The 13,055-nt window shown below is 41.9% G+C and overlaps 1 protein-coding gene across 3 annotated transcripts in view; it reads right to left on the reverse strand.

Annotated features, from left to right (window-relative positions):
• CDH11 (cadherin 11) overlaps positions 1-13,055 on the reverse strand; it is an 84,105-nt gene that overhangs the window by 36,596 nt on the left and 34,454 nt on the right. Inside the window, exons 3-5 of one of the 3 annotated variants that reach the window (XM_065898693.1) lie at positions 9,698-10,095; positions 4,891-5,185; positions 1,548-1,667 (exon numbers count right to left, since the gene is read on the reverse strand). In XM_065898693.1, coding sequence (XP_065754765.1) covers positions 1,548-1,667; positions 4,891-5,185; positions 9,698-9,925 — 643 coding nt within the window. In that variant the 5' untranslated portion in view covers positions 9,926-10,095. Of the gene's footprint in view, positions 1-1,547; positions 1,668-4,890; positions 5,186-9,697; positions 10,096-13,055 lie in introns of those variants that run through there. The other 2 variants (XM_065898694.1, XM_065898695.1) reach the window with 2 other exon arrangements.

Below are 13,055 nucleotides of genomic sequence, written 5' to 3' on the forward strand. Positions count from 1 at the left end.
ATCCTAAAGACTGATATATTTGAGGACGCACTGCATGAACATCAGTAACAAACCCATGCTTTTGGACTGCCAGCAGAATCTCTTGACTATCTATGCCTGCATGCAATTCTTAGAAACATTTCTATGGTCCATATTAAGTTAAAAGTAGAAGGCGATATATTAAAATGTTAATATTAATTTTTTTAAGTGTATACCAAATGGGTTAAAAATATATACAATGCTTATACAAACACTTACTGTCTACTATCCGCTATCACTGGAAACAATGATACATTAATAACTGAATTCTACATCATCTCTGGATATTAGCACATTATTGGTGTGGAAACCATGCTCACTTAAATCTTTTGGGAACATATTCAAGCTTTTTCTGTCTGTAGATACGGTAACATTTATACTGGAAATATAAGAGAGTGCTGTGGAAGCTTTAAGCCCTTATCCTTTTCTGACCCTGACGTTTGTATGTTTCTCAGCAACATCCTTGAACTCACTGAGCCTCGTTTTTCTTGTCTGTTAAATAATTTGGTAGGTTCAAATTGGTGGTTCTTAACTATGAGTCCCTGAGACACGAAAGTTGCAACTGGAGTCCTTCCAGCGATTTTAACATCTCAAAAATCCATATGAAATCCCACATTTATCCTTGGTTAATCTGAAAATTAATTGGCAAAATTAATTGGTAAATGCCTTTGATGAAATCATAGCAAGTAGCCCCATAAATTGTGATCTGAAGCAAAGAGGCTACAAATAAATGATTACATAGGTAAGTGGAAGTTATATTCAATAAGTGGGCAAAGTATCTGATTGGCAGGCTATATATATACATATAAACATATGTATTTGATAAATTTTAACTATAATAATAAAAGCGGATTGTTTGTAAACATCTTTCAAACACATGGGGGTATGTTGTGGAAAAAAAGAAATGAGTTTGGGGTATAATATCGTGGACTAGCAGGTTCACAGGACTTTAGTGTTTATTCTAATAAAAGGATCCTAGAATCAAATTTGGTACAAATGGAGTGAAACATTTTGGCGTGGGTTTTGGTTGTTTGTATTTGTTCACTCTTTCGGTTTGCTGTTTGTTTTCTGTATGGAATTTGCAGAGCCTCCTTCTTGGATGCTAACGCCGCTGGGAATCTAAGCACAGTGGAGGAGGTTGGGGATATGCCTCCTCCCAGACACACGTTAGCATCAGTTCCCACCCCCACCATCCCCAGCCCTGGCTTTGAGAGCTGCCAGTTTTCATACCAGTCTTCAAGTCCTGTGGTCTCTTAATTTGGATCCACAGTTGAATTTTATGATAAAGCATACTTTACGATAAATTCTTAAGTTGAATTTTAAGATATGATTTTAAGAGAAAAGTTGCATCTAAGATTATATTTATTACTGTGACATGGTGTAATACAGACAGTATCTGATCCTCACAATAGTCTTGTTAGGTGGCCCTTTTTATATTTTAGAAAACTAGGACTCAAATAAGTTTTAGTGAGCAGGCCTGGACTCCTTATTCACAATGTGTCGCAAATCGCAATGCCATTCCACGGTACCTGTCTGTGCTTCGACTGAAAAGTAGGGTTGTCCTTCCAGGATACTGTACACTAACTTGGCACTGTTTCCATAGGTGGGGTCGTCTGCGTCTGAAGCTGTCACCTGGATTACTGATGTTCCTTAAAAGTGAAATACAGTCATTAGCAACAGTCCCTCAGCTTTTCAAATTATATTCTAGTTTGCAAAGTTTTATCTTAAGATTAAAAACTGAGGAGAGCCCCAAAATTATTCAACATGCTTTCATTTTCCGGGGTTGAGATGCAAAAATAACCTCCTTCCCTCCCTCTCTCCCTTCCTTTTTGTTTAATTCCCATAGCTTAAAAATGAACTTTCTATATTCATAGTACATCCTGCTATACTTAGTAGTTAAAATAATAATATGAAATTATTGCAAAAACATTCTAAGACCCATGCAACTGGAATGTTCAGTATACCAAATAATTAAATAAAAATCTTCCCAAATAGTATAATAAAGGATAATTAATGATGAATTGCTCTTCATGAAAGGACAGAGTGCAGTCCTCCATCTGTAGCAGAGCAATAAATACATCATTTTATTGTTGCTTTGCATGTAATAAAATGGCTGCTAATACTACATTTTAATTAATTGATGGCTATAAATATTGTACAGAATGTTGTTCCCTACTGGCATGAAAATTGCATCTTCCCATCTCTAACAGGTCTGGTAGTCATATAACAGAAACCACCAGTAGACATCTGGTGAGATCTAAGGCAAGCATTTGTGGGTCACAATGGAAGGAAACCAGGGAATTGAAGGAAGATGGGATTCAGTTTTTCCTAGAAAAAACCTCTGTTCCCTGATGGTCACAAGTATCTGAGGGCATGAAATGCTGGGCTTCAGAATGGGGCAGGGGAGATGCTCAAGGGAGAGAGCTGGTTATTATAGAATTCCTCTGTGCCAGGCATTGTTTGGGGCATGTTCCATGTGTTCTGCCCCTCTGTTGGGTGTTTTTACATTCACTGTGCTTGTGAGGTACTTAGTATGACAGGTAGGAAGTTTTGCAACCTATTTTTCAGAGTGGGTTATTGCCAGAGTCAGGAGTCTAACCTCTACCCAGCAAATAACCAAACCCAAGTGCTTTCCGAGACAGTTTCAGCAGAGGGGCCAGGTTCTATGTGAAAGGCGAGGGAGTCCATTTACACAGCCTCTGACAACCCTTTAATTTACAAGGCTGTCAGTGATTTTCACATGGCATAAAAATAAATCTCACTTTTTTTCTGTAATTCATTTTTTCGTACAAATAACTTTTTTCTGAGCATTTCCCACATAACTAGGCACTATTCTAAGTAGTGGAGATTTATAAGAGAGTTAATAAGCTCTATTCTCTACCTTCGTGGTAGAGCTAGGGAAAGTATTATTTTTTATGCTTAATTTGCTTCGAGGAATCCACTAAGTTCATTACAACTCTTTGTATTTTACATCTGTGTTGTTTAACTCGCATTAGAGTTTACATTATCCTCATTGTATAGATGACAAAACAAAAACTGAGAAAGATGTAAGATGTTGTCTGGGTTGGCCTGGCTGGTCAGAGGCACAGCCATGATTCCAACCCAGTGCTGTCTGGCAGCAGACTCTACTCTCATAGGCCATGATGCAAAATCTGATGTTACTCCTTAAGCACCAAGCTGCCCCAAGGTGGGATCAATGAAAATTCCCCTAGAGCATCATGTATGATGGCTGGCCTTTGTCCCCTGGCTCAGCTGCTGACACTGCTGTCCCCTATTTACTGATTTATTTGATGTCTGCTATTTCTCATTAAAGTCCCCAGGTGAATACTGAGAAACTAAAGAATTGGGCAGGGCAAAGGGAAGAGAAGAAGGCAGAAAAGGCTCAGCTGGGTTTTCATAAAGTATGAGAAGGGTTTGACTTTAGCTGGAGGAGATGAAGGGGACGATTTTTTTTAGCATCAAAAGTTCTATATGCAGAATGGAAGGAGCTTAGAGTTGTAGAGTCATTTCTGTATCTAACACTCTTGAGCAAACTGATTCCCAATCTTGATGCTTAGTTTTCTCATCTGTAAAATGGCCCTGATGATCCTTACGTTCATGGGAACTTTATTATTTTTTTAAATGTATTTATTTATTTTTGGTTGCATTGGGTCTTCATTGCTGTGCACAGGCTTTCTCTAGTTGCGGCGAGCGGGGGCTACTCTTCATTGTGGTGTGCAGGCTTTTCATTGCGGTGGCTTCTCTTGTTCTGGAGCACGGGCTCTAGGCGCATGGGCTTCAGTAGCTGTGGCATGCGGGCTCAGTAGTTGTGGCTCGCGGGCTCTAGAGCACAGGCTCAGTAGTTGTGGCACACGGGCTTAGTTGCTCCGTGGCATGTGGGATCTTCCCTGACCAGGGCTCGAACCCGTGTCCCCTGCATTGGCAGGTGGATTCTCAACCACTGCGCCACCAGGGAAGTCCTCATGGGAACATTAAATCTCTGATTCGCGTAAGCATACTCACTCCCTGATTAGTACAGCTCTGATCATTGTCTGAAAAACAAATCCTTCTTAATATGAGGCATGCTTCTCAAAAGACCACAACTACATGCATTCTATAAAGCCAAACAAAGGTTACTGCCAGGAGAAGGTAGCTAGTTGAATAAATCATTCACAGAATTGTCCTCTAACAGTGTGATGTGTCTTTATGCATGATAAAAGACATAGCTGCTTCTGAATTATTCTAACAGATGATGACATAGTGTCATGGTTAGATATATATTCTGGATTGACTTAATAGCTCAGATGACCTTGAATAAATTCATTAACCTGTTTCTAGCTTGGGTTTCCCATCTGCAAAATATTTTCAACAGGACCTACCTCATTGCAAAGATGAGTCACTGCCAAGATTAAATGCAATACTGCATGTAAATCATTAATTAGCATGGTGCCTACATGGCACAAATACTGCTATTACTTATTGAACACCAACATGCACTAGTGACCAGATGTATGTTATTTCTAATCCTGCATGACTAGAAACTTTTATCCCCATTTTACAGAGGAGAAACTCAGGCTAAGAGAACAGATGCAACTGATTCCCAGTCACGAGGTTAATAAGCACCAGGGCCAGGATGACATGGATTTGATTACGTCTTTCCTACTCTTCCGCACCTCCTCATATTTTGTAAGCTTAGAGTTTAAAACCTCAGGGCAATTTAAAATATTTGAAACGTCAGCTACATATATGAAATTTTTTTGTTTGTTATTCTACCATAGAAGATACAGCATAAATTCTACTTCCTGATTTGGGAGAATAGGCACCAGCCTGCCCACCCACAGAGACACCAGGCCTGCAGGTGGAGTGGGTCCGCCCTCCCCTGCCCTTACGTACCCACGTTGGACCTCTCAGGCACGTTGGCATGATAGGTCTCGTGTAAGAACTCGGGAGGGTTGTCATTAATGTCCTGGACCTTGACGATGAATTCTGATGGCGGCTCCAGGGGCCGGTTGGTGTCCCTGTCCACCGCCTGAGCCATCAGCGTGTACTGGGCTCTCTCCTCTCTGTCCAATGTCTTGGTAGCATGAATGTTCCCTGATTTGTCATCAATCACAAAAATGGTTCCGGCTCCTTCACCTGAGAGAATGTATTTAATGTTCCCATCACCAGAGTCAATATCGGAATGAAGCTAGGAAAAGAGAAATCGAGATTTGTAATTCCTTGACAGATGCACTGGGGAGGTAGAGACACACTTACATGCTGTTGAGACAATACACTGTTTACATACACACACACACTGAGAGAGAGATGTTCTCACCCCATTTTACAAATGAAGAAATGTAATCTTAGAGGAGATAATTGTCTTGGCCAAGGTCACACAGCTGGGGAGCAGTGAAGCCAGGGTCCAAACATTTTTAAATTTTAAGATTCATGTTGTCCCTCCCACTCTCCCATTACATATGCACACATACAAAATATATATAATATACATTAGTTCAGTTATTTTGAAAGAAATATGCACATACTATAGAAAATAAAAAACACACATTTGTGCAATAAGTAAATCTTATAAGTTCTGATTCCCATTCCTTATTTTTCCCTGCTCAGAGACAGCTCTTACGACCAGTTTCTTGTGAATCCTCTAAGACATATTCTATGCATATGCAAGAATATCTATACAGATACACGTGCTTTGGTTTATTTTTACACAATAAAGTGCATAGTGCACATACCACTCTTCACTTCTGCTTTCCTACCACAATAAATTCAGAGGACCCTTCCACACTGGTACATATAAATCGACCTCATCAACTGTATGGATGTTATTATAATTTCAGTCCTCTTCCAAAGGACACTAAGATTCCAAAGGACACCAGGCTTTTGTTACCTCAAACAATCCATTGGTCAGACTTTCTGAAAGACCTGCTGTGTGGCGCAGGACGTATGAGGAGCTGAGGATGGAACCTGCCTGAACAAGCCCCCATTCCCATCGTAAGCATGGGATGAGTGGGGTGGGTTGATATATATGCAGCTCTTAGACTAAAGAAAGACTATATATCCTTGGGATTTTCCCCTCTGTTGACAAAGCCCAGAGAAATGATGGAACTTGCCTAAATCCACAGTTGGCAGGGCCAGGAAGTCATCCAGGTCTCCTGACTACCCACCTGTGCCTTCTGCCTTGACTCTGCTCTGTGTGTTGTAACATGGAACTCCCCCCCAAAGACCACATCCAATTTTCCTGTAGCAATAAACTCTTTATTGTACCTTGTTGCCCAACCTCAATTTCTGCAGCTATCATCTCGATGAGTTCCTCTGTCCTCATTTTACCCTTTGTGGGAAAAGATAAGCATTACTTTCACCATTCTCATAGGCTTCAAGAGTAACCAAGTGGATAAAAAGCCCTTGGTTCTACCTACTACGTAAGAAAACCTAGTATAAACTAAAAAGCTTTATTCAAATGACATTGAAATATAATAATGCTTACTACTTATAATTATTATCTTATTATTTATTATAATTCCATTTTAATATTATTAATGTGATTTTCATTATTATTATTATGAAACCAAGACTTAGAAAGCTTGTCCAGAATCACAAAGCAGGGTTGAACACATTGCTTTAAAAAACTTTTTGTATTGTTCCAGTTTCCCCAAAAATATCTAACTGATTTACAGTGCCTCAGTGAAACACCAAATATTTCAGCTCAGGGGGATACCTGTAGGTACAAATTACATGTTGATTTTAGTCTATAGTGCTTCTCAGGAAAAGAAAAAAAGCATACTTTCCTTCAGAACTTGTTATTCATAACAAGCTATGTGCTGTCATGAAATTATGACTACACATTTCTTATGAATAAGGCAGTTTGCGAGTAATATACAAAGCTATTGGAATACATGAAGCTACAAAGGATGACCCAAATTGCCCCAGTCTTCATACAAGTTTCCACAGTGAGGGCAGGATCCCTGCCCCCATTCCTCTGGCTCCCCACCTAACCCCCAATAATAGTTTATGTTCATTTGTTTTCCCTGCCTCAAACCTGGCAAAAGTCAGGGGCTCAGCCATGTGAATGCGCAACAAGGAAATCAATGCAACACTTACTTTAATGGGAGTGTTTAGACAAGGAATGTTTCTAGGGACCTTCGTATATTACATAGGAATTCGGCAAGACTCTTGGGAATTAAGCGAATTTCATGATCAACCAAATAACTGAAAAACATTCAAATATACTGCTCATTATTTTTATCTTGTTTTCAGAGTTCAAAGTTGGATATAAATTCCTTTTTTACCCTCTCCAACAAAGATGATCCATACAACCAACAATGATATTTATTAGTTTCAACACAAAAAGCAGTTTGGCAAACCACTGAGTGCTATCAAGGGATCATTTGCTGAGGTGGACACAGCCAACTCCTAACTCCCAAGACTGATGGCATCCCCTCTGCAGAGCACAGCATGGTGCAGACTGTGCTTCCTGCAGGATATCTAACAGTCCATGGTTTTCCAAATTACACTTTTTTTTTTTTTTGCGGTATGCGGGCCTATCACTGTTGTGGCCTCTCCCATTGTGGAGCACAGGCTCCGGACGCGCAGGCTCAGCAGCCACAGCTCACGGGCCCAGGCGCTCCGCGGCATGTGGGATCTTCCCGGACCGGGGCGCGAACCCGCGTCCCCTGCATCGGCAGGCGGACTCTCAACCACTGCGCCACCAGGGAAGCCCCCCAAATTCCACTTTTTGAGAGCATCTTATATCACTCAACCTTGAATGTCATCAAATCAAAGGTTTTTAGGGAACAAGTCATCTAGTCTAATCCTCCTATTCATGGGGAACTACAGATCAGCATTGTCTCAAAAGGAAGTTCCATAGGATCCAACCACTTTATTTCTTTTTACCCCCATCCAATCCGACATCAGGCTCATTTTCGTGTGTCTAGATTTTCCGTCCTCTTCCATCTGCTGACTTTTAGGAGGCATGACACCTGCTTGCTCCACAGATATGCTGAAATGGCCCTCTACGTCTTGTCTCTTCTGCACTCCCCACCCTAATACACACCCTGCTCCTCACTGAGAAAGTCCCCGTGGCAGATGTTCTATTTCTCAGAACAGTTCATGCACAGCTTTCCACATTGTTCAAGCCACACAGTTCCTGCTGTGGCTCAAGTCTCTTCTTCCTCTCTGGGCATACAGCCCATCTCCTTGATGGAAGGAATTCTATGTGCCAATTATTTCCCTGTGCTCCATTTCTCAAGGATACTTCTACTTTGGGTGTAATCTTTCCATTTTGGATATAAATGATGAAATTGCTCTAGTACATTTCTTCAAAAAGGCACTTTTCCAACCCTTAACAATATTATTGAGATGCTAATATGAACCTCCTCCAAATATGTCAATTCCATAAATATGGAATGCTATTCTCAAGTTAAGCAGCAACTAAGATAACTTCATTGAAATCTATGAGGCTCAGAAATGAGCACCCCACAAATCTGCTCTTGTCCCTTTCCCCCTTCACAGGATAACTTTTACTCATCCTTCAGGTCACAAGTTATTACCACTGTCTCCATGAAACTTCCCTTCATCCCTCCCAAACTTTAGCATGTAGACTGAATTGCTAGTGAATTTCTTCATTATTCTACTCCTTGTTTAGGTTTTTTAATTGCTTAGGTAAGTGTCTCTTTTCCACTAGTCCCTGAACTCTTTGAGACCAAGGACTATTTTACCCTAGTTTACCATTTGCCTCACTCTGTACCTTCCCATAGCAGGCTTTATGTTCTTATGTGTGTGAACACCTATCTCCTCGCAGTTAAGGTCACTGTTCTCTAAAAGGTGGCTGTATGTTTTACCATAATTGATATAGCAGGCAGTCAGTTTTTCAAACATCTTTTGTTTGTTTGTGTTTTTTAATTTTGGCTGTGCTCTGCGGCTTGCAGGATCTCAGTTCCCCGACCAGGGATTGAACCCGGGCCTCCTCAGTGCAAGTGCTGAATCCTAACCACTAGACCACTAGGGAACTCCCTCAAACATATTTTGAACTCTCTACCCTCGCACTTTTTGGAGGGGGGTACACAGAGAATGCAGGATTTCTCAGTAGTACTAAGACTCTCAAGCCTTCTGAAATGGGTTTTGCCATCCCTAAGCCAAAGTGGATAAAATTCCACCCATTCTTATGACACATCCATTCATCTTGTCAAATATTCACAGAGGCGTCCCCAAAGTTGGACTTTGGTACAGGACCTGGGGATACAAAAATGACGCTGTTCCTGATGGAAAGTAGTTTAGGGTCCAGTGAGGGAGACAGATGAATACGTAGACATGTGTACTACAGAAAGGAAAGCTATGATGAAAAGAGTCCAGAGCATCATAAGAACACAAATGATGGCATCCAAGTTTGGGTTTGGATGTGGTAGGGGAAATGCCCCCAGTTGGAGAATGGTTAAATAAATAATCATCATTTCTATTCAGTAGACTCTACTGTGTAACCGTTAAAAAACAGAGTTTTGAGGGCATAACATCAAGTGGAAAACTGAAGTGTTAACATGGATAAGTCTATGAACTAAAAAAAAAGGCTACAAGGATGTATGAACAATGATTTTGTGGTTTTTACTGATGGCCAGACCATTATTATTTCCCCTCCTATATTTTTGTTTTGACCATACCCTAGTATGGTGAGGAGTGAGAAATAAATGTGGAGTGACAGCAACCTTACCCGGCCCACGAGTACGGGGTCAGGCCCGGTGTACTCCTCTATCACGAAGAACTGGTTCCAGACCCAGCCTCTCTTGGAGCGCTGCAGCACCTGGCCCTCCTTGCCCTTCTCGTGGTGCCCGTGGAACGAGGGTCGCAGGTGGCTCCTACGCTCCGTGGCGAAGGCCTGGCTATGGCACAGCACGCCCAGGCACACCAGGGCGGCTTGTAAACAGTAGTTCTCCTTCATTTTTGGTTACGTGGTAGGCACAGGAGAATACGGCTGTCACCCCTTCCAGCGACTGTGCTGCAGCCTGGCCGCTGGTGGCCTCCCACGCGTCACGCCGAGCTCTCTCGGACTGGAATGTTTCTCCTCGCTGAGCACATCACGTCAGGGCTGCCCGCTTCCCCGGTCGGCCTCTGCAGGCAGAAAGAAAGGTCAGACTAGTCGCAGGCTCCATCCCCACTTCATTTCAATTCCATTCTGTAAACACTGACCCACTGTGGACCCTGTTAGGGCTTTGCTCTGGGTACTGAGGGCGCAGAAGCCAGTGAGAAACAGTCCCTGCTCTCTGGCTGTTTACCACGCGGTGTGTAAGATAAACACATACACAAAGAAACCCCTCAAGGTCTATATGAGGATAAAACGTGTGCGCTGTGGAATCCTGCTGCCCAGGTCTGAGTGTCAGTTTTACTAGCTCTGGGTTTGGGGCAAGCCGACACTGAGCTTAGCTTGCTCATTTATGAAATGGGCTCGCGAATCGAACTCACAGCAAGATCTACACAGGGATACACGAGTAATACCCCTAAACAAGGCCTGCCATACAGTAAACGCTTCATATTTATCTGTTATTATTATGATCATAACTGTGCGTGGGTATGTTTTTGTAATAGGGAAACTTAGGGCATTATGGGTAGCCAGGAGAGGAACACATAATTGATGGGGGTTGAGGATGGAGATGGCAGAGAGTGGGGACCGTTAAGGAGGACTTCCTGGAGGATGGGATGGATGGGCACAACCATCAGATGAGTTACTGTGATAAGAAGGGAATGGATGGGATGTCCAGATAGAAGGAACAGCATGCCCCAAAGCCCAGAGCTGGTCATAAGCATAGCACGTCCCAAGACTGTTCGGCTTACTGGATGGTATAAGAAAGGAGGAAGCCATCAATGAATCCTTCCAGATATGGGAGGTCGGGGCAGACCCTAAGATGGTCACTGATGGCCACTAAAACATGTGTCAGTGAAATAATGGGTCAAATTCTCATTGTTGGATCAATATAGTGTCAATTCAGTAAGCAAGATTTGCTCTTGTCGGGTCCAGTGTCCACTCAAGAACCTGAAGATCCTACCTTAACCTGACAGTCTTTCCAAGGATACTTTATAAGCTCTCCCCAACAAGGAAAAGCAAAATAAAACAGAATCCCCACCAGCTGGTCCAAAGGTCTTGTTCCTGGCACCCAGCCATGACTCAGCTACTCATCGATAGTAAAGATGAGCTGCTAACGCCTTTCCATGCCTCTTGTGGTTTCTCACCTACAGTCACTCCGGTCCTCTCTCCAGCACTCTGGTTCTTCTCTCTGGTCCTTAACTCCTGCCTCAGGTTTCTGGACTTCTTCACGGGACTTTGTTTTTCTGGTGCTGGAAACTTAATTCTCCCCTAAGGATCTTCCAAAGCTCATTCTCCTATCTCAGGATCCTACACCTTCTTCTGGACAGTCATCCTCTCCCCTTGGAGCACCTCTCAGAAACAAGTCGGACCCCTAGTTCCCAGAACCAGACTGTCCTCACTACCACCCCCATCCCCAACGGGAGGGACTCTCAGAAAGTTGCTGGGCATGGAGGATGACACTTCATTTCAACACCAGTGGGTCTAAATGAAATTGGTGAGATTCTCTTTTTTTTAATTGAGAGGTATCGTTGATTTATAATGTTGTGTTAGTTTCAGGTGTATGGCAACGTGATTCAGTTATATGTGTGTATATATAGGTTTATATATATATATATATATATATATATATATATATATATATATATTCTTTTTCAGATTCTTTTCCCTTATAGGCTATTACAAAATATTGATTATCGTTCTCTGTGCTATACAGTAGGTCCTTGCTGGTTATATATTTTATATATAGTAGTGTGTATATGTTAATCCCGAACTCCTAATTTATCTCCCCCACCCCATTTCCCCTTTGCTAACTCTAAGTTTGTTTTCTGTGTCTGTGGGTCTATTTCTGTTTTATAAATAAGTTCATTTGTATCATTTTTTTGTAGATTCCACATATAAGCAATATCATATGATGTTTTTCTTTCTCTACCTTACTTCACTTAGTATGATAATCTCTAGGTCCATCCATGCTGCTGCATGTTGCTGCCAACGGCATTATTTTGTTCCTTTTTATGGCCGAGTAGTATTCCATTATATATATATACATAAGCTGCTAATGCCTTTCCATGCCTCTTGTGGTTTCTCAGCTACAGTCACTCCAGTCCTCTCTCTAGCGCTCTGGTTCTTATATATATATATCTCACATCTTCTTTATTTATTCCTCTGTCGATGGACATTTAGGTTGCTTCCAAGCCTTGGCTATTGTAAATAGTGCTTCAGTGAACGTTGGGGTGCATGTATCTTTTCGAATTATGGTTTTCTTGGGATATATGCCCAGTAGTGGGATTGCAGGATCATATGGTAACTCTATATTTAGTTTTTTAAGGAATTTCCATCCTGTTCTCCATAGTGACTGTACCAGTGAAATTGGTGAGATTCTTGAGTGTTGTAGGAATAAAAACCATCACCTAATTCTTTGCTTTATGATTTGGATGAAGTGGTTAGATGGGGGGGAGGGGAATAGGAGAGAGAGAGAATGCATTTTGGCAGAGTGGAATGTACCTAGATTTGGAGGTCAGGTAAACGTGAATTGGAACACCACTTCTATATATTTCAATCAGGGTGGCCTTCGACATGTCAGTCAGGCACTCTTAGCCCCCTCAGTCTCATGTGAACAATAGGGATGACAAGAATTGGTACACACATGCAGGGCTGAAGACAGAGAGGGAACTGGGCACACACTGGATCTCTTCCTCTCTTTCTAGAGCACCACAGTCCAAGCATGCAGCCCTCACTCAGCAGAAGGAAGTACTCTTGCCCTGCAGGTGGAGATGCCCAGAAGACAGGGGTGAGGTGCTTTCTCTAAGAGAGGAATTGAGGAATAAGAGTTACATGGAGGTACCACAGCCATCTGGCCTTAGAGGTCTCAAAAATAAGGGAACTGGTGGCATTCTAATTTGCTGGCAGAACCCCTTTTCTTCTGAGGCTCTTTGATTTCATCAACCCAAGCCTTTCTGCTCCTTTGTAATATGGCAAAATATTATCTGGG

The sequence above is a fragment of the Phocoena phocoena genome, chromosome 20 (genome assembly GCF_963924675.1).
Source record: "Phocoena phocoena chromosome 20, mPhoPho1.1, whole genome shotgun sequence".
Taxonomy (NCBI): domain Eukaryota; kingdom Metazoa; phylum Chordata; class Mammalia; order Artiodactyla; family Phocoenidae; genus Phocoena; species Phocoena phocoena.